The following is a 21,962-nucleotide window of genomic DNA, read 5'->3' on the forward strand; positions in this document are numbered from 1 at the left end:
AAGACCGCACCACATACTTGTGTTCTCTGGTACAGATCTCAGGTGGGTTTTGGATCGAGAGCCCATTTCTTCCAGAAGAGGCCCTGTGAAAAGGTTGTCTGGGAGGAGTATCCATGGGGGAATCATCCATTCCTAAACGGCCAGCAGGTGTGATTGTAATCAAAATGAGAGCTGACATACAGACCAATACCAATTGTGTCGGACGGTTCAGTGGGAATGTTGTCTTAGATTGACATCTGGTTTCAGAAGTTGAACGCATTGAATACTTGAGCTACACTGTGATCTGAGGCAGATGAGCCTTCAGCTCTGCATTCCAAGCATTCAGGATTAAGTCTAAGGAGAGTACTGAGGGTATGCAGCTAAAGTCTGCAAAAGGGTCAGAAGGCCCAAAAACTCCTGATTTAGCAGTTTTCTCATCAATAATTCCACTGCAAATATTGCAATGATATCAATGATGTCATGTGTAATGTAATATGTGGGGTAATTAGCAGTGCATGGCGAGGGCGCAAGTTATAGTTACTTGAGCTAACTAGAGCTGCTGAATTTCTATCGTTTTCTGACCCCAACTATAACGAACCTGTAAAATTTTGTTTTTTTCTGTGAATACTTAAAGTTTTTTTAATGCTATATTCTAACTGTAACATCCCTGTAACCTTTGTTTTTTGACTGAATTTCACCCTTTTTTTCTAACTATAAATTGTACTATGATCTGACCCGTAAGTTTAATTTACTAATATACATTTTCACAAGTTTATAAATACATTTTATTCAAACATTCATTCTTATATATTTTAAAGGCAAAAATGCAGGTAAGGTAACTTGTGTAGTCTTTTCATGAATGCAACACACCAATTCTTTTTTTAAAAATATATTTTATGGATCTGTGGAACCGTTACGAGCCCTTAGACGATTAAGGGGTCTGCAGGTTATTTTGCACACATTCAATACTAAAACAACAACACTTTTAATACAAACATATGCTATTGCAATTCCTATAAGTGTATTACTGCACGTGTGTGGATGTGTGAGTGACTGGGTGGGTGTGTGAGTGGCTATATGAGTGTGCGTGTGGGTGTGTGAGTGGCTGTGTGGGTGTATGAGAGGCTGTGTGGGTGTATGAGCAGCTGTGTGGGTGTGTTTGACAGATCCTCATGACATTTTCAAAACTAATTTGCCACTCACTTCAGCTGCTGTGTTGGAAATTAATTTCGGGGTGATCCGTCAAGCGGGGCCGAAAAAAAGGGGGGGTTCACAAAACACGTTTTCCCCATGTTAATTTCCATAGGAAACCTTAGAAACCGCTAAAGCCCGAACTGTGGAACAGAATTACACCAAATTTGGCAGAAAGGTAGCTGTTGGTCTAGAAAGCGGGCTACCCCTCTTCCCTTCCCTTCAAAAAGAAAACAATTTTTTTTCTAAAGCCAGCAACTTGCTGGAGGCCCTGCCCTGTTTGTCCACCACTCTGCAAACGCTCCTCTTGGTGCACTGCTGGTTGGGGGATGAAGTCTCTTTGGCTGCTAAGGGCCCTTAGGGGCCAGCAAGACCTTCTTTTACCTCCCGTAAGCCCTACACAGCGGGCTTGCCGAGAGGTGTTCAGAGGCCGTGTCCCATTTTTTCCACCACACTGCAAACTCACCTCTTGGCTCACTGCTGGTGGGGGGGGGGGGGTGACGTCCCCTTGCCACCTGCGGGCCTCAGGACTAAAGTGGATGTCTTTCTCTATGCAGTCGTGCACCAGGAGATGAGTTTGCACAGTGGTGGAAAAAGGGTGTGTGGCCTCTGATGACCTCTCAGTAGTCCAGCTGTGTCTTACTGGAGGTAACAGGAGGGCTAGTTGGCCCCCAAGGACCCTCAAGAGCCAAGGGGACTTCACCCCTTAACTAGCAGTGCACCCGGACATAGGTTTGCAGAGGGGTGGAGAAAGGCAGCTTCCACACTACAATTCTCATACACATTCATACACCAATACCAGTACTTACATACCCACTCACTGATTCATAGGGTTACACACATCCAGCCACTCACTAATACAGCCACTAACCTATCCACTCATACACCCATACAGCCACTCACACACTGTCAGTAACCTATAGAATCAATCACACAGCCACTCACTCACCCATACAGTTACACACACAGCCACTCACTTACTCATACAAATAAATAATGTACTTACTCACCTATACAGTCACTGACACAAGCACACACCCATACAGTCTCTCACAACATTCACCTATACTGCCTTTCACGTATGCAGTTACTCACCTATATACCACTGACACATCCAGTCACTCACCGACAGCCTACACACACTCAGTCACCCATACAGCCCTCACGCACACACTCACCAACCCATACAGCTGGTGACTCACCCACTCACTCATCCATACAGGCAGTCACACACCTCCTCACCCACACAGACACTCATACACCCATACAGGTACTCAGAAAACAAATCACTCACCCATTCAGCCACTCACGTACCCACTCATACACCCATACAGCCATTTCGAAACCAACTGCCACCCTGATAAAGACATTCACACAACCAGTCACTCACCCATACATTCACTGAGACACGCCATCACTCACTTATCCAGTCAGTTACGCACCCACTGAATCATCCATACAGGCACTCATACAACCAAAGACTCACCAATACACCTTGGTATACATATATTTAACACTCAAACTTTTTAAGAACACTCAGTCACTTGATGATGTCCTCAGTGATGTTATTTTAGATATGCTCTGTGATTGCTCTGTGATGTCACTGACCATGTCATGTGACATGTGAGGTCATAAGCAGTACACTGCGGGGGCGCAAATTATAGTTAGCTCAGCTAACTATAACTGCTGAATTGCACTGGTATTGTACGAGTGAAATCTGAGCCTAACTATAACATTACTGTAACCTTTAGTTTTTTCAGTGAAAAAAAAAGATATATATATTTAGCTTGTGTTAGTGTGAAGTTATATCACAACAAAAATGTGATTATTCATAATTTAAAATTACTCATTTTAGAAAAAAAAATTAATTAAACTTTCAAAATAAATATAAAGGTAATTTATTTACATTTATACAATACATACATTTATTTTAATTAATTCAATATTTCATAACTATTTAACTTAATGAATTATTGAGCTGCACCATTTTATTTTATTAGTTCTAGGTTATTAGAAATTATTTAAAATGAATTTACAATTGCATTAAATTCAATTTTATTCATTTTCCCTATACCTTACCATAGGGAGATATGTGACCCGGTAGTGGAGAGTGACGTTTACATATAAAAAGTTATTCTCGTAAATGTAATCTTAGATGTCTTCACACACTGTTTTCGGGGAGGTGAGGACATGCATGTCTACACTTATGTGCAAATCTGCACACAGAATTGGAGATGTTTCAATTAATTACGTTTATTTTTAAGTTCATGATTATTTTAAAATTAAAAAACATTTAAATTTAAATACAACATAACTTCTTACACTAAAACATTATTTATATGTATTTTAAGCTTTTGAATAGTTTCATTATTTTAACATTATTTTCTATTGGGTGTTGGGATGCTGCTTCCATTATTTTCTAAGAACGTGTGTTGTAGTACCTGTGAGAGGCCATGTGACTTACTCAAAGTTTGAACTGGAGTACATTTATGACGGTTTTGTGGCCTTCAGGCTGTAGTATATTTACAAGTGCAATTTGTGAACTGAAATGAGATTATTCTTTTGTGACTTGGTATTTGTATGTCCCTCTTTAACCCCTTCCATGCTCATGACGAGCTCAGCTCGTCATGCAGTACACTGCTCGTGTGCTCATGACGAGGTGAGCTCGTCATGAAAAATGGAAATATGAAGAGTTCAGCACCAGGGGAGAATAGCTTTAGCATTGAAGGTGTTAAAAACCTTTCCTTACCTCCTCCCTCTTCTTAAACCTTTCCTTAGCTCCTCTCCAACCCACTCGGTACTTTTCAATAAACTCATCCCATTTAGTAAGAGATATGCTCTGTTCCAACACTCCCCCTGATTGTTCCGATATTTGCTACTAAGTAGTAGACTTACATATGTAGAGCTCTCCCCATGGAAAAAGTAAGAAAAGCGGAGGTGTAAATCTCCACCTGTGTGTTTGTCAATTGCATTTTGTAGAATGTGGGCAGTACTTCTATAGTACTAATTCCATACCACAAAATGCAGTTTGTGAATTGGGCCCTGTGTTTCTACTGAGGGCTACAGAAAATAAAATCTCACTTATTCGCGTTTTTTGGCTTGTACATTTTTGACTTCTGCGCTTTTTAATCTACCTTGAAATTTTTAAAACTACGTTGTTTGTATTTCTATAGTAAGCCAATGAAAAAAGTCCTTAACAACTTGTGAAACAAGACATATATTCTAAAGACAAACGCATCAAGTTCACGCTATATAAAACTTTATAAATAAATAAATATAAATAAACTGTAACACTGTAGACTTCCACGTAACCCTTGCCACGAGTCAGCACATCTCCAACACCTAAAACACACGCTGCAGTCATGTTTAACATTCTAGGTACTTCAATCTAACATTAAGAGACACTTTCCATGGTTCAATGGCTACATAAAGTAGAGAGTAAATATAGGGATCTGGAGACAATATGGCAAAAACACTGACGTAGACAGAAAGTTATCTTTGAGCCCTTAACACTAAATTTACTCTAAAAGATTTCCAGGAACTCAGAAGACATCTTAAGGCCCTGACATGATTACTGAGCACAAACGACTCCTTTACTTTGCTGGTTCCTGCTCAACTTGAAAATACCTTGACTTCAGTTACCAAAACCTATTTAAATAAGAACCGTAACTCTGAAAATTAGTAATGGGTCTGTTTCAGAGTTGGTTCAGTATTCCTGTACTCAGGTTTCCTGTGTGGGGGACCACATTTTTCCAGGCGATAAGTTTACATAGAAAAAAAAAATCACATGACGTTTTGGTTGCAGTCAAGCCTCATTGCCCCTTGTTTTCTGTTGTAGGGAGTTAATGCCAGAATTTACCTTTCCCTTCTCACTACTACTCCCCACACACCCCTCCCCCCACCACAACCTAAGGTAGAAGCGTAGCCTTACCATATGCTTAGAGGAGGTGGTAAATGGGTAACAATCTGCGTTAAACTCCACAAAAATAGGAATAGTGCTTAGTTGGAAATCCGGACCCATATGATATTTGCCCATTATTCATTAGGACTTAACTTGTAATTGCATGGTACTTGTGTGGATTTACTGCACAGTTACAGTAAATTTGATGTCAGTAAATTACCTGACAGTACCGTGCAGCTCAGAATCAACGCCTAATTGAAGATTTATCTTGCTTGTTTTTTTTCCACTGCAAATTCTGCATATTTTTTCTCACCTAACCCAGAATTTGATTTATTATGACTTGTTTTTGTATTGCGATGTATTGAGCTAGAGATCGTATGATTTATTTTACACTCACTTTAAGTCTTGATCCTTCATACACCTAGGAATAGCACTCACACTTTGACCCACTATACCGATGGAAGGTACACGTTTCTGATGTTCTGAGCTGTTTTCTAGAACACACAGGGTCAAATCTAAATGTTGGATTAGGTTCAGTGCACTGGACTTCTCCATTCCCACAAATTTTTACAGTGGAAAAAGGCTTTAAGATTGCATAACATCACCACCACTGCATGTACCCACCGAGGCCCTCGGGTGGTCTCTTTCACATGGCTGTTGAGATGAAGGTTTTCTCGGATGATCTGCTCCACTCTAGGAGTTGTATATGTAAGATGACAAGGCAGCTGCTCCTCGGCCTGAGAAGAAATAAAACAAGTGTAAGCATAGAAAATGCTGAGATGGAGATGTGTAAATTCATAAACAAGATGTGTGGCCACCACCACCACCAACAACAACAACAACATTCAGTGACCTCTGATACCTCCCTCTTTCAGATGGAACAATCAACCTTCTCCAAAAATAAGATACTCTATAGCACAGCCGCTTCACGTGTAGTATTCTGCGCTACTGTCCGCTCACTTAGGAAGCACCCAGTGTCACATCTCATTCAGACACAGGAACCTAACTACAATATCCCTTCAAATACTGCTTCCAGTGCTCATTCATACAGGATACCTGGTGCCACTGCAAGCCAATACAATACCATTAAGCACTGCCCCATCACACAGTACAATGTGCCACCGTAATCTTACACAATATCTTACAAGTAAGCACCTCCACAGAGATGACTGCACATCTATGTCTCTTCACAAACAGGTGCTTTTGTGTCGTCATTGCCCCTGACGTAGAGAAGCCTTCATATCACTGTTTCCTCTATGCCACAGATCATTTGTGCATGGGATAGTGTACCATCTGGTATTCACACTAAGAATACTGTGAGTCTGCCTCATAGCTTTGCTTATATTCACTCAAGCACAATTGTATTGTACTATGTTGCAGCATTTATATATAGCACTTAGTAGCCCTATAGCGGGTGCTAAAGTGCTGGCCTACATGGGTAGCAAGGTAGGATGTGTGGTTGGAAGTATGTTGCCTTTGTTTTTACCCTATGTGGGAGGTGTGTCCATGTCATGTGTAATGACCACCAAGGTGCAGTTATCGTGTTAGGGGACACATCATGTAGAAGTATGGTGGATGATGAACAGTTCTGCAGGTTCCTTTATGGTATTTCTTATTTTTATGGTATGCTTAGCTGGTTACTGCACAGGGCTGTCTAGTCTGATATTTTGTCAATAGTTTTGGGAATAAGCGGACATGGTTGGAGGGAGAGAGAATTGGAGCAATCTGTCGGGATGGGCATTGTCATCATCCCTTATCTGAGTGTCATTGTGAAAGGTCAGAGTGTATATATATATTGGGAACCTGCACTGGTCTACTATATGAAAGTCCTCAAAATTTCCCAACAGTGCATGACCACTCATGTTGTTTATTACATGCTTTTTGTCTGGTGTTTTGACTGTACAGTACTGGTGATGGACAATCTTTGTAGAAGATACGTCTGTGAATATAAAAAGTAGACATTACAATTTGCTGCTGACCAATGTGTATTATTGTCATAGTATTATTGTGGGCCATATATATGGTATTTACGAATACATACCTATATAATGCCACTGCATTCCATAGATCACCCCTTTTTAGCCTATCAGCATATTAAAAACCGTTTGCTGGTTGGGGGGGTTTCCAATCTGAGGGTTGTAAGGTGAGGATTGAGCCTGACAGTGCGACTGTGTTTCTGATTTCTGGGCTCTTTCTGGGTTCCATTGCTGGGATGCAGGGGGTCACAGTTATCTAGGAAATAGCCATGTTTTACACTGTCTTTGGAAGAATATATGCTACTAGATGCTTCTAATACTGGCTGATAGTCCAGAGCTTGATTGCTTGTACTGAGAAAGCAGTGTCTCCTACAGATTTCTTATGGTAAGGTATTGCTTGAATTTAACTTGAAGGTATAGCAGTCCTTTTCCTTGAGATTCTCTGTGGACAATGCAGAGTGCCTTGAACGCTGCCCGTCTAACTCGCAAGGCTAGAGTCATGCCGTCTCTTGGGTAAAAAATCGAAAGGCAAAAACAAGGGGACCCTACTCACAACGGAACCAGGATAATTAAAGTGTTAAAAAAGAACAATGGTTCCTGTGGAAGAATATTTATTATTTACTAATAATATCAATAGCGAGAATCGCATGTATAGGCAGGGATCAAGTGGGATGTCAGATAGGAAGAGACTCAAGTACACTGGTTTTGTTTATACAGTAATTTGTATTGGATCAAGCAAAATTAAGAAATACAAAAATAATACTAATAATAAATTCAAAACAGTTCTGCAATAACGACCGCGGAGGACGGACTTACGCAGCTCCTCTGAGAAGCCCCTTGTACTTAAAAGAAAGAACTCTACGCAGACTGCGGTGACTGCTATCAGTGCCCGCAGAAACAAGGGCTACGACTTCAAGGCAAGCTATACCTGGAAGCAAAAAGGACAGCCATTGAGCTTCGCATTGCAATTAACTCAAGCCACATATTCACAAGGGAACCCGGCTGGGTTGCTTAGTGAGTATTTTTAATTTTATCTTTACCTGCCCATGGTTCCCATGCACTTCATCAACATTAAGCAATTCTTACGACAGATGTCCCACACATCTTAAGTCCTGAAGAGACCCTATATCCTTGTTAGGGTCGAAACTCCGTCGACAACTGAGAAAAGCGAACTAATAGAACTGACATTCTATCACTCTATAGATGTTATGTATTTGAAAAAGGAATTGGTCGCTTTCTGTATAGAACAAAAATTAACTGAAACCTTACACATATTGTTTCACAAATGTTTCCGTATGTTTTGGTTCATAAATTCACTTGGGACACAAACATCAACTGTAAATATAATTATTGCAGAACTGTTTTGAATTTATTGTTAGTATTATTTTTGTATTTCTTAATTTTGCTTGATCCAATACAAATTACTGTATAAACAAAACTAGTGTACTTGAGTCTCTTCCTATCTGACATCCCACTTGATCCCTGCCTATACATGTCTCTTGGGTAAAGGCTGAGCAGGATGTTAGCATAGAGAAGCTTGGACATTAGTGTGTGAGGATGGATTGCAGTTCATGTTGGTATACCAGGTGTGGGAAGATGCAACTGAGTGTTTTCACTGTGTAGAAGGCACTCTTTTGTGACGGTAATATGAAGTATCAAGGATAGATTTGAATCCTTCACACACAAGATCCTGTTGTAAATGAATCTAGGACCCTAGTGTAATTTTTCCCGATTTATGCCCTTATATAGGTATAGATTATCCGATCCTTATATAGGCATAGAAATCATTACCATATTTAGACTGAGCCTATGCAGCCCAAATACGGCATGGCTACTTCCACTAAGTTCCAAGAATCAACAACAATTTTTTAGAGAAACCCGCCTTCAGGAGCTAGGGACTTCCCCTTGCCTGAATACTAATTTATCTAGGAAATCATAGAGTTTTCGAAGAACTGAGTCTTTGATGACGTTATTAAGTCCAATCACACGTCAAACTCGGCACCTTCAAAGTATAAATATGCCTAGATTTGCCCAGACAAACACACAGTGGTTTGAAGCAGATCGACTTACCACTTGCCCGACGCCCTGCAGCAGCAAGTGCCGAAGGAAGCCGACCCACCAGCTGACGCACTGAGAGACGCTGTCTTTTCTCCTGCCGAGAAATCCAGCTCCAGTGTTTCCAGGCTACCCTTGCGGATTGCTGGGAAATCGAGTCCTGAGATAGGGATACAAGACCTCCTTCATTCTAAACCAAGGTACGGAGCTGATTAGACCCTTAGAGAATTCTTGGACAGATTCTTGGCAGAGAAATACTAAACTTAAACTACTCCTCACTTACTTCTTCCCTTGTACTGGACTTAGGTTAGGTACACCGGGGTAGGCGTATTTTAGAAGCACCAGTTGAGTACTTTTTAGTCATTATTTTATCACTGTATGTATTTTATGTATTTTAGGTATTTTATGGCTTAGAAACCATATCATGCTTTTACAGTACTACTTTATAATACTTCTCGTATTATATGCCTTGTACTTTATAACCAGTATTACAATTGTAGCAGTACATTTCTTATGCTTGAGAAAGAAGACTGTTCAATAAATACTTTTTATTGAAAACGCCCGTCTCTCTATTTTCTCAGCACCTCTGGTGAAACGAAGCATGCACGATTGACTGAGTAAAATAGCTATCTATTGTTTCCGCGACTCTAGAGATTGATTTCTTATTCTTGGGAAACAAAGTTGTCATGTTTATACGGTTGTCAGAAACTAATCCCTTCTTGTGAATTCGAGAAGGTTTCTAGAGACCTCTGAGCTAGCTGGCACTCACAATTAAGTTTAATATATTCGGTAGAGACCTAGTCGACCTCAGTCCTACGTCTAAACTACAGGACATATTATTCCAATGCGCAGAGCCTATTGTGAATATAGGAACTACACTACAATCCTCTATGCCAACATCACATCAAACACACTATACCATGTGCTGCTACACCACTATTCTATGCCTGTGACTCCCCTCCCACACTAGAACCAGTGTCTACAGGCAGGTTCCACTGTGCCACTCCTTTCCCACTCCCTGGAACCACTGTCTACTCAAACATGGTACCATATACATGTGAGAGTCCATGGCACTGCTGCAAGAAGAGTTCCTGTTAGAGGGGCCCCAAAACACACATCATATAGTGGTGCATCCTTTTGCAGTATTAGAAAGGGTAGTCAAGGCCTCTCAGAATTGCCTGGGAGATCTATGACTGTCTGCTGCAGATCCAGTAGAGAATGCAAGTAAATTATCTAGTGCCTACGTTGTATAATGCGGAGTGAACTGGAGCTAATCCTTAGTAATTACAACTCTGTGGTGGCATCCTGCTTCCTTTCTGTTTCAATTGGTCAAGAAATTATGCATAATGAATGGCTTTACGCTGTCTGGATGAGCCAAATTCTATCAGGAGGTAAGTACCTGATATGCTGCCTCCGGTCTATTAAAGACGCAAACTCATACATGCCAACAGACCTGATTCAGGTGGGAGACTGCTGAAATGGTCCCTACTTCAATACAAGTGAAAGAAGATAATAAAGTCCCCCCCCCCCAATTATTTTTGAAAACTCACCTTCTGCTTCCTAAACATTAGCATGCGTGTATTTAAACTCCATTAGCAACCTTGAGCATACAGCATTCTTTGCCAGAGCTGTGATATGAGTATGGCAATGTCACAAATGAAAATATTTTGGCCAAAAAAATGCAGTGTTTCCAGATGATTCAGAATGAGGCTATCAGTCTCATCTGTGACTTGAGGTCACATCAATATCTCACTACAGCGTTTGCTCTGCATGCCAGCTCGGGTCATAGTGGTCATTAAGACAGCTGCTGCAGTGGCACCGGTGCAAGGGCATGTTAGGGGCCCTTTGCACTCTAATTATGGATGTTTACTATACAGCACAAGAGTGGCAGGCGCATTATCCATGCTTGCAGTAGAGTTCAAGGCACCTTGTTGAATCCAGTCCAGAAAAGTATACCCTAAGGTTCTGTGCGTGGTACATCAGAGCTTGCATTGAAAGGGAGAGCACTAACTTAGATTCAAAATAACCAAATAGCTCATTTTGAAACCACTAATTTTGGGTCAGTCAGCTGAACGGATATCACCTGGTTTCAACTTTTTTAATTATGGAGGGATATTTAAAATCCTGTACTGCTTCTATTACAACCCCATTAAATTAAAAGTCATGGGCCATGCAGCAGCGGGATGCACTGTGCTGGAGACTGTATCACTAACCCATATCCTAGGGACCTGTTCCCGGCTCAAGGATTTCTGACAGGGTGCACTTGAAATTACTGAAGATGAAACATATACATGGCAGAATGCCTGGGATGATGGGAGTGCCCTCACAAAAAATATATCCCCTACACAATAGGAAAGGAAAACTCCTCTCCCACATACTCCTGCCAGCCCAAAAAACCATCTTGTTCCACTTTACCAGAGGACATGTGGGTACGGACGTTGTGGTAGATCTTGGGCACAAAAAAAACTTTAAACCGCCCAAAGCAAGGAAGGAGTTGCGGAAACAAAGGGAGACAATTATAAACTACTCAACTACCAATGTTAGGGAACTACAATGTCCCCAGTGGTTAAGAAAGGTACACATTCTAGACTAGTCCATTCTGGAATATTATTACTAACACAGACAGGGTCTTGGGTCTGACTGACCACAATCCAACTGAGAGACCGCACACAACTGCTTGATGTAATCATTCTTGAATAATACAACTGTTGACTGTTTTGTTGTCATCTGAAAACGCAATTAAAAGGCATTAAAATTAAAATTATAGAAGGAGATCATTTGCAGTGACAGGAATAGTCTTATGAAAAGACTTCTGATTCAAACTGGTGCAGACGCAAAGTCATGTACAGCTTCATATAACGTAAAAGACCTCTTTTGCACAATAAATCATTGTCAATCAAGGTTGAGTCACCCTTTATAAAGCAAACTCCAGTAGCGCTGACCCAAACAGCTTGCTTGCAAGAATGGAAAGGTGAATCCAGTAACTACCTGTCAAGTGAGAAAGCCCCAGAGCCAAACATAACCCTTATGAGGGTTGAAAGGTTGCCAGTTTCTCTAGGGACCAAAAGTTAATATAAAGGAAGATTCCTTAGCTCTCTAGCATCTAATAGAGTTGACCGTACCATATTATGATGCAGTTATGTTCCTTCTTGAGATGTCTTGTCTGACCAATTATAGTTTTTCTAGAGCGGATGGCCTGACAAGTCGGCTTGGGGCCTCTGCCAAGCACTACAATGGGGATAACACTATGTTGCTTTCCTGACCAGGGACATCACCATGCCATCCCATAAGACTAGGGGGATGGAACAGAGGGAGTAGGATTGTCCACTGGCCTGCCACATCAATGGGCTGCTGGAGCAGAACCCATTCAATTAGATAATTCATGGCTATGCCTGGGCCTGGCTAGGTATTCCTGACTGCCAGCTATTGAGACAGGTCAGACCCATGCACCAAGGGAAAATCCCAATACTGGTTAATGAGTGATAGAGTGGAAAGCTCACAGTAATCTCTCCTTGTAAAAGTACCACTACCCATGTTTTCCGCTCAAGGTGAAGGATCTCTTCCACTGTGTTATGACCAAGAGGACACTACATAAACAAGCATATCAAATGCAAATAAATATTTTAGTCAATAATGAGAGTTGTAAGCAGTTTTAAATGGAATTTTTTTCCATCAAAATTGAAGTTTCTCTGACTTCATTCATCAGTCAGATATCAATCAGGATACAGGATTGAAAATAGAAAAATTGGATTAATACAGAGCATATCATAAACTGCATACAGCGCGTTCCATAAAGGAAGGAATTCCTATTCTAAAAAAATGAGGCATAGATGATATCAGTCACAACTCATGAAGAGTTCAAGAAATACAAGCAAGAGTGAGCTTAGCATGAAGCTAAATCAATAATGAAAAAACTCCCATAAAGAGAAATAGAGCATAGGGAAAATAAGTCTTGGCAAAGCCAGTTAGTCAAAGCATAAAGCGTGGGGGTTTTAGCAAAAAGCTTGCATCTAAATCTGCCCTTATTCCTTTCAGCTGATTCTCTCTCCTCTTATTCAGTTCTGAGCCAGTCTGCTCTTTCTCCCCTGAGTCTGCCCACAGCACCTCCTTTCTTTGCAGAACTCAAAAGAGAACACCCACCTCTCAGCTAGGAACGCGTATATAGTTCAGCAAAATGTTTCAAACATGTGACATTGATCTTCCAATTGAAGTGCAGAAAAATATCAACACCCCTCGGCTGACTACCCACGTCAATCAGGTGAGATCTTGTAACACATTTGAAGTTTACTCTAAATGTCTTCATCTCCTAACTTCCTGCTAAAGAAACAATCTTCAACTAAATAGAAAACATTTATTCCAAAAATAAATGATTTTTTAGGATGGACACTGTAAATATTACAATAATAATAGGAAAAATGTGTGCTTTGCTGTTACTCTAGCTATTGAATGAATGAGGCTTTGTTTAAACAACTGAATACTGATAAAAACAAGTTACCGGCTGTAAATTATAAGAAGCTTCTTTCTTTCATGGAGAAGAAGGGAGCCAAACATTCCATTCTTATCTCAAGGACAGTGTTGAAGCTCCCAAAGCAAAAACGAAATCACCAGCTGTATTTCAGCTTTTCTACACTTCAAAATGTGTGTTAATACAGTGCGAATATATGCTACTTTTCAAATTCAAAATACGTTTTACAAATTAAATCTACATTCTATAGTGAGGTAAAAACTAAACTACACACATTTAAAGTCAACCATGACCTAATTGTGCATGGTTTTATATTATTCATTAAATGGTAAGCATATGACCAGGCCTCTTGTTTTCACTTTTCCAGCACCAAATGTCTGCATGCCGCTTTTAAAGGCAGTTTTATGTCTGAAGCTCAGGCAGCTTTTGTCATTACTTTTTTTTTTATTTGAAAAAAACTTTTATTGGCATCAGCAAGAATAAAAGAAACATACAAAAATATATATATAGGTGGAGTGTACATTGGCGGTTTTTTATATCTACAGTCCATTTGTGGATGCGCGCTCTTTTCGTTTGTTTTCCCCCAGTTGAGAGGAGGGAAAGAAAGAAGAGAAAAGGGGGCAGAAAGGGAGAGGAAGGGGGGGGTCTCACATTTGTCGTTGTCCTTTACTGGGTCTTCCTCAGGTGCTCGTCGAGTGGGCCCCACATGTGTACTTTGGCGTTGTGTTCTTTCGAGAAGTTGCCTGTGATGTTGTCTGCTCCTCTCAGGAAGGTGACCCAATTAATCCATGTTTTAAAGTTTGCTTTGGCTGTGTTCTTCCAGTTTGTCAGGATTATTTTTAGGGCCGCTGTGAGGAGCAGGTCTAGTAGTTCTCTCTCTTCTCTACTTTTTAAGTTCGCGGTCAGGTGTTCTGTTGCTAGGCTTACGAAGCTGATTGTTAGGTCAGCTTTGAGCATGTCGTTTATGAAGGTGTTGATCTGTGCTCAGAACCTCTTGACTTTCACGCAGTTGAAAATGAGGTGCTCGAGGGTGCCTTCTTCTTTCTGGCAGTTCAAGCATTTGCCCGACTCCGCGATGCCGACTTTGTGGAGCTTGGACGGTGTCCAGTAGGCCCTGTGGAGGAGCCAAAACTTTGTTTGTGCTAGTTGTGGGGTAATTTTGTTTGTTGTCGCTGAGCTCCACATTTATGCCCGTTCTTTTTCATTTAGTTGCCTGCCCAGGAGCGTTTCCCATGTGTTGGTTATTTTCTTGTTCTGCGCCAGTGTGGAGGGGCTCAGGAGCTTGTAGATCTTTGCAGTTTGGTGGCCTGCTGAGTTGAGGATTTGCATGTATTTGATGATGCTTGGTTCCTCTTTATGTAAGTTCGCTTTCGTTATAGCTGTCTTGATCTTGAGGAAGTTGTAGAGCTCTTGGTTCGGGAGGTCGTGTAGCTGCTGTAAGTTTTGGAACGTCAGCGGTCCTCGCTTGGTTTCCATCTGTTTGGGGAGGCTTAATCCTTTCTCGATCCATATGTCGTTGTGCATTGTCGCTCCGTGATAAGTTACTCTTGTATTGAACCAGATAGATTCCCATGCTGTACTTTTCAACTTCTGCGTCATGCGTCTGTCTATTTTCATCAGCGCTTCCCTCGTGTGTTTCAGTATGGGGTTGGTCCTTTGGGGATGTTTGTTTGCTGTTAGAAGGGCTACTGGTTTGAGCCCCCCCCAGGATGTCCTTCTCTACCTCTAGCCAGACTGGTTTGTATGTTTGTTTGTCGTCTATCCAGGCTATACCCTGTCTCGCTAGGCAGGCCGTTTGGTATGTTTTGAAGTTTGCCAGATTGAGGCCTCCAAGGTCCTTTGTCAGTCTCAGTTTATGTAGGCTTATTCTGGGTTTTTTGTTTTTCCATAGGAAGACGTTGATAAGTTTGTCTAGTTTCTTGTGGAAGGCTTCTGTCATTGGGAGTGGTAGCATTGTTAGCGTGTAGTTTATCGCCGGTGTTATCATCATTTTGATGGTCTCTATCCTTCCCCACCAGCTTATGTATTTTGGCGACCATAGTTCTAGCCTTTCTTTTATTTTTTTCAGTGTGAGGTCCTCATTAGGCTGGAGCGTTGATGCGAGGTCCCTTCCAAAGTGCAGTCCTAAGTATTTTAGTGGTTTCGTCTGCCATGCCAGTCCGGAATCTCCTAGGACCTCTCTTGTGGTGTGGACATTCATTGGCTTGCACTCCGATTTATCTTTGTTGAGTTTGTAGCCTAAGGCTCCCGCGTACTCTCCTATTGTGACCATGAGCGCTTTTATTGACGGAGATGGGTTTGTTGTTGTGATTAGGATGTCATCTGCATATGCCGCTAGTTTGACTGTCTTCTCTTTGATCTTGACTCCTGTTATACCTATGTTGTCTCTTATTCTGGCTAGAAGGGGTTCCAGAGCCAGCAGGAAGAGGCAGGGGGAGAGGGGACATCCTTGTCTGGTGCTTCTTCCCAGCGTGAGCGTTTCGGATGCACTTCCGTTCACCACTATTTTTGCTTTTGGTTTGTTGTAGAGGGCCATAACCATTGCTATGTATTTTTCCCCCAGTCCGAATCTTCCCATGCAGTTTCTTAGGAAGGGCCACGAGACTCTGTCAAAGGCTTTTTCCGCGTCCAGCGCTATCATGACTGCTTGTTCACTGCTCCGTGTTGTGTGATTGATGAGGTGGCACAGTAGCCTTGTGTTGTCCTGCGACAGCCTGCTTTTGATGTATCCCACTTGTGAAGTGTGGATGATGTCTGGGAGAACTCTGTTTAGTCTATTGGCCAGAATCTTTGCGTACACTTTGCAGTCAACATTTATTAACGAGATGGGTCTGTAGTTCTGGGGGTATTGTGGGTCTTTCCCCTCCTTGGGGATTATGGTGATGTTGGCTTCGCTCATGGACTCCGTCATCCTACCGTTCTGTATGCATGCCGAGTATGTTTGTGCCAGTAGCGTTTTTATGTGGTGGCCGAAAGTTTTGTAGAACGTTGTGGAGTATCCATCTGGCCCTGGCGCTTTGTTCTGTTTTAGCTGGCTTATTGCTGTTTCAATCTCTTTTTCTGTTATATCGGCTTCGAGCGACGCCCTCTCCTCCTCTTTGAGTTCTGGCAGATTGGTGTCATTGAGCAGAGTTAGTCCTGCGTCTTTGCTCAGGTTCTTATCCTCTGCGTATAGTTCTTGGTAGAACTGTCTGAAGACTTCTAGTATTCCTTTGTTCGTTGTTTGGGACTTGTTCGTTCGGTCTGTTATCGCTGCGATCGTGTGCTGCCTTTGTTTTGCCTTTAGGTAGGATGCCAGCTGTTTCCCCGCTTTGTTGGCTGCGCACAAGTTGACTGATTTGAATTTTGTTAACCAGGACCCTGCTCTCTCGCTTAAAATCTTGTTCAGTTCGTATTTCTTTTTCGTGAGCAGGGTGAGTGTGTTCTTATCTGTTATGTTTGCGCAGTGACCTCTCTCCAGTGCTATTATATCCTCCTCTATTTCGGAGATTTTCTTGTTTCTGCCTCTGTTCATCCTGGATTTGATGTTGATTAGTTTCTACCTTAGTGTCGCTTTGAGGGCGTCCCATATGATGCCCTTCCCTACTTCGCCATTGTCATTGTGCTTGAGGTAGTCTTTAATTGCGTCTTCAATTTCTTTCACGTTTTCTCTGTTCTGGAGGATGTCGTCGTTAAGTCTCCATCTTCTCGTTGGGCTTTTGTTGTGTTTGCCGCTTAGAGTGAGTGTTATGTGAGCGTGGTCCGAGATAGTTATTGGAGCTATCTCCGTTTCTTCTATAAGGTGCCTGTGGGTATTGGACACCAGTATGTAGTCAATCCTACTGTAGGAGTTGTGTGGGTGTGAGTAGAACGTGTACTCACGCGCCGTTGGGTGCTGTAGCCTCCATGGGTCTGCTAGATGCTGTTTGATGCACAGGTCTTTCAGGGTGTTGTTGTCGTTGTTGGAGTTATGGCTTGGTCTGTTTGGGTGTCTGTCTGTTGCCTGGTCCATCGTCTTGTTCATGTCCCCTGCTATGACCAGGAGGTCTTCTTGGGGTAAGCCGGATAGTTTGCTGTCCACTTCCTGCCAGAATTGTTTGTTTTCAGAGTTTGGGCCGTATATGTTGACCACATGTATTCTGTCGCTCCCTCTCTGGACGCTTGTTATTAGCATGCGTCCATCCTCGTCTGCGTCCGTTTTTTGTGTTATTAGGTTGGCCCTCTTGCTCAGGATCGTTATTACTCCTCTTTTTTTCCCTTTTGCCGGTGAGCAGAGTACTTCCCCTATCCATCTTGCTTTGAGTTGCTTTGCTTCTTCCTCTGAGAGTTTGCTCTCTTGCAGCGTGTATACGTCCCCCTTTAGTTTGGCCAGGTGCTCTAATATTTTCCTGCGTTTGACCGGATGGTTCAGTCCTTTAACGTTCATGGATACCACCTTCAGGTCAGTAGACAGGCCAGCTTTTGTTGGGTCTGTCACGGTGGGGCGGTGTTATCGCTGATGCTTTTTTTCCCCCTACGTTTTGGCGCTGGCCTGTATGTCCGTTCTCCGTGGTGCGTCTTGTGGCCCCCCCCAGGGGATTGGAATGCACGGTGTGGGATGAAAAATGAGAGAGGGAAAAGGTAGGGGATGTGAAAAGAAAAATGAAAAAGGAAAGGGAATTTTTTTGTTACACAAATGATGGCTGTATCATCTACCGTCTTGTCCACCTGCCCCGCTTCCCCCCCCCTGTCCGCCCCCTCCCACCCTCCCCCCCACCCCCCATCAGTAGAAAATCGGGTGTGCGACAGCAAGGGTCCTCACACTCCCCCCCAAGTCCTTGCATAGTCTCTACTGTTGAGTTGGGCACGTGCCATAAGGGTCCATCCGTAGAGATGGGAGAGGACAGGGAATAAGACGTTACAATAAAAGGATATGGCTGTTGTTGTTCTCCCTCTTCTTCCCGTAGTTGTGGTGGCACTGCTGAGGTAGCTGCGGTTGCTCTTGTGTGTGTTTGTCTGAGGTAGATTAGTTCGTTTAAGTTCGAGTTTTGCACGTGTACGTTAAAGCGGTTCCCCTTCCTATTCCTCCCCTTCGTTCGTTTCATCCGAGGATGCTCTTCGCTTTGCACCCGGGCTTGGTAGCTCCATTTCTTCTGGTGCCGGGCCTTGTAGGTATCTGTGTAGGTCGTTGGGGTCGTCGAAGATTCTGCTTCCGTGCCTGTCTGTTACTCTCATTTTGGAAGGACCCGCAAAAGTGAAGGCAATGTTCTTTTTGCGCAGGTGTTCTCTCTGGGCTAGGAAACCTTTCCTCACCTCGACTGTTAGCCTGGAGAAGTCTTGGGTGATTGTTACCTTGCTCCCGTTTATCAGCATCGGGCGGCCCGATCGCGTCGGTGTGGTTGTCTCTTAACGGTTTGCATATTATCGGTCTGGGGGCGTTACTATTCGCTTGCTTTCTGGCCGGTATGCGATATGCTTTGGTGATTTCGAGCGGTTTGTCGAAGCTAAGTCCAGTAAGTTTGGGTATTAGAGTTTCCAGCATTAGGGCGCATGCCCCCGGTGTGTCTTCTTCCTCCTCGGGCACTCCCAAGAGTCTTATGTTGCCTTTTCGGCTTCTGTCCTCCTGCTCCGCCATGGCTTTTTGTAGTGCTGTGGTCCTCTTTATCACCAACCCCAGGTCTTTGTGTGTTATATTGGCATTGTCCTCCAGCTGGCCTATCCTTTTCTCTGCCTCGTCAATTCTGCCATTGGCTTTGCTTTGCTCTGTTCTAATCGCTATTAGTTCCATCTGGATGCTGTCCACTGTTTTTTTCGTGGCCTTTGCTAGCTCGTTTCCTTCCGTTATTTTCCTCAGGAGAGTGTCAAGTGTGATAGTCCCGTCACCTTGGCTGCTGCGCTCCTTGGCCGGTGAGGCGGGGGTGTCATTCTTGCTCTTTTTCAGGTCGTTCGTGCCTTGTTTGCCATCTCTCCCTGCCATGGCGTCGGAGCCTCTTCTGACCTGGTGCGTCTTGGGTTTCCCTTCTATTAGCAGTTGTTTCGTGGCGGCCTTTTTTTGCCCCTTTTCTTCCTTGTTTCTCAGGGTGTTTATTGCCGTTAGGGGGTTGTCCCTGAACCTGGGTGGCCACTTGACCACTCTGGTTTTTGTCCTGTACTCCGCCAGCCTCTTGCGGTGCCCCCCCTTTGTCTTGCCTTTTTCCACTCTTTCAGGCTCTGTTATTTGTCGCTCTGCTCCTTCTGCTGCTTCTGCTGGGGGTGTCGACTGGTTGGCCGGGGGTGTGGGCCTTTGCTCTGGCTTGGTGTTTCACGACTTGTGGCAGTTCTGCTACCCTCAGACACCTAAGTACTTCCCACCCCGCCCGGGTCTGGCCTGCTGCCCTTGTGCTTACGGCATATGGTTTATTTCGGTGTGCGTCTTGTTATGCCCCCTTTCGCACCTTGTTTCCGTGCTTGCTGCCTTGCGACTGCTGCCTGCACGCTACTTCTGCCGGTTTGGGGTTGGCCACTCTCTGGGTAGCTCTGCGCTAAGTTGGTGCCCCCACGCTGCTGCTTCCTCCAGATGGCAGCGCGCTTGTCTAGTGCCTTCCCTAAGATGGCCGCCCTTCCTTCTGTGCTTCCCAGGGTGGGTGCGTGGTATTGCCGTCACTGCTTGCACACTTTGGGTGTACACTCTGCCTCTGCTCGCTCAGGTTTGTTTACTCTCCGCTTCTCCTTCTCCAAAATGGCCGCTTGCTCGCCTCAGTACCTCTCCTAAGATGGCCGCCCCCTTCTGTGCCTCTCCCAGGTAGACGCCTCGTGCTTCGAGTAAGCGTTTTTTGTTTCCCCTCTTCCTTTATTTATTTTATTTATTTTCCCCCTCTTCTGCGCGTCAGCACTTGCCTCTCGCTGGCATGCCGTTTCAGCCCAGAGCGCTCTTACTTGCAGGCGACTTGGTGGTGAGCTCTGTGCCTCCCGGCTGCCGCTTCCTCTCGGACCTCTTGCGCCCCTCTGTCTTGTTTTGTACTTGTCTCTGCCGATCGCGCTATCGCCTTGTAGTTCCCCCTTTACGCCCTGGCGTCTGTGTTCCGCTCGGGTGTACGAGCCCACCTTATGGTGTTACCAAGATGGCCGCCCCTCGCCTCTTTCCTCACCCAAGATGGCCGCCTTGTCTGCCTCGTCGTCGGTAGGCGGGGGGGGGGGGGTTGCTCGCCGCTTCACATGCGGTTCGAGAGAGGGTGTGATGTATTCCTATAGGTTCTGTGTCGATCCCCCTATTCCTGACCCTGTTCTGGTTAACAAGTTAACTAGCAGCCATCCCATGATGCAGAAACCGTTATCTGATGAGGCCGAGCTACGGCACAGGAACGTGTTATCTGATTAGGTCATAACGCTTGCCATCTAATTAGACAAGCGATATTCCTCCAGCCCCTGATAAGGCATACGGGGTTCTCAAAACAAATCAAACCTATGACAACCTGGGAAAAACCCTGCGGCCATTGTTTTGATTTCACCGAGAACTTCAGCAAAAGAATGTGCTAACGACCAAGTCATATGACATCCTTATTGACGTATCTATGTCCATCCTTACGTCAATCTCGGCACCTTACAGGTATAAATATTACCGGTATTACCTTAAGCAAACACACGCGGTGGTGACGAGATCGGAGCAGCCAGACTTGCCGAAGCCCAGAGCAGAGCAGACCCCGCTGGCGCAGCCCCGCCTTCCTGACGCGCTGAGAACGAGACGCTGCTTTCTCCTGCCGAGAAATCCAGCTCCGCCGCTTCCGGGTAGCCCTCGCAGGCAGCCTGGAATATCGAGACCAGAGACGAGAGATACCATCCCTCATTCATCCTAGATTCCAGGTACAGAACTGAATAACCTCTTGCAGAGAATTCTTGAGTCAGTCACTTGGCAAAACAAACTTAACTTAAACTGCTACTTTCTATTCCCGCCCACGTATTAGGCTTAGGTCAGGTACACTGGGGTAGGCGTAGTTAGAAACACCAGTTGAGTACGATTAGTCAAATGTATATGTGTATGTATCTATTTTATTCATTTTAAAACACCTTATGGCTTAGAAACCATATAAATGTTTTTACAGTATTATTTTATGCTTCTGCTTTTATTGTATGCACTTTACTTAACCATAAGTATTGCGATAATATCGATCCATTTCTCTTGTATGAGAAAAGAGACTGATCAATAAATACCATCTTTTATTGAACACGCCCGTCTCTTCCTTTTCTCTACAATCTGGTGAGACTAAGAATGCACGTACTGACTGAGTAAAATAAGTTGTCTTTTGTTTTCACACGACTCTAGACATACACTCTTGATTAGGGGAGAGCAAAGTTGTCATGTTCTATGGTTGTCAGAAACTAAATCCATTCTTGTCTATCCAGGGAGGTTCAACTCCTCCTTGCCTATTCGAGAAAGTTTCTAGTGAACTCTGAGCTAGCT

At 43.5% G+C, this 21,962-nt stretch overlaps 1 protein-coding gene across 5 annotated transcripts in view; it reads right to left on the reverse strand.

Moving 5' to 3' along the window:
- Positions 1-21,962, reverse strand: part of MTO1 (mitochondrial tRNA translation optimization 1) — a 569,440-nt gene that overhangs the window by 413,510 nt on the left and 133,968 nt on the right. For all 5 annotated transcript variants that reach the window (XM_078652253.1, XM_078652255.1, XM_078652254.1 and 2 more), the window contains one exon: positions 5,696-5,808. In XM_078652253.1, the coding sequence (XP_078508379.1) occupies positions 5,696-5,808 (113 nt within the window). The remainder of the gene's footprint in view (positions 1-5,695; positions 5,809-21,962) is intronic.

This window comes from Lissotriton helveticus, chromosome 7 (genome assembly GCF_964261635.1).
Source record: "Lissotriton helveticus chromosome 7, aLisHel1.1, whole genome shotgun sequence".
Taxonomy (NCBI): Eukaryota; Metazoa; Chordata; class Amphibia; order Caudata; family Salamandridae; genus Lissotriton; species Lissotriton helveticus.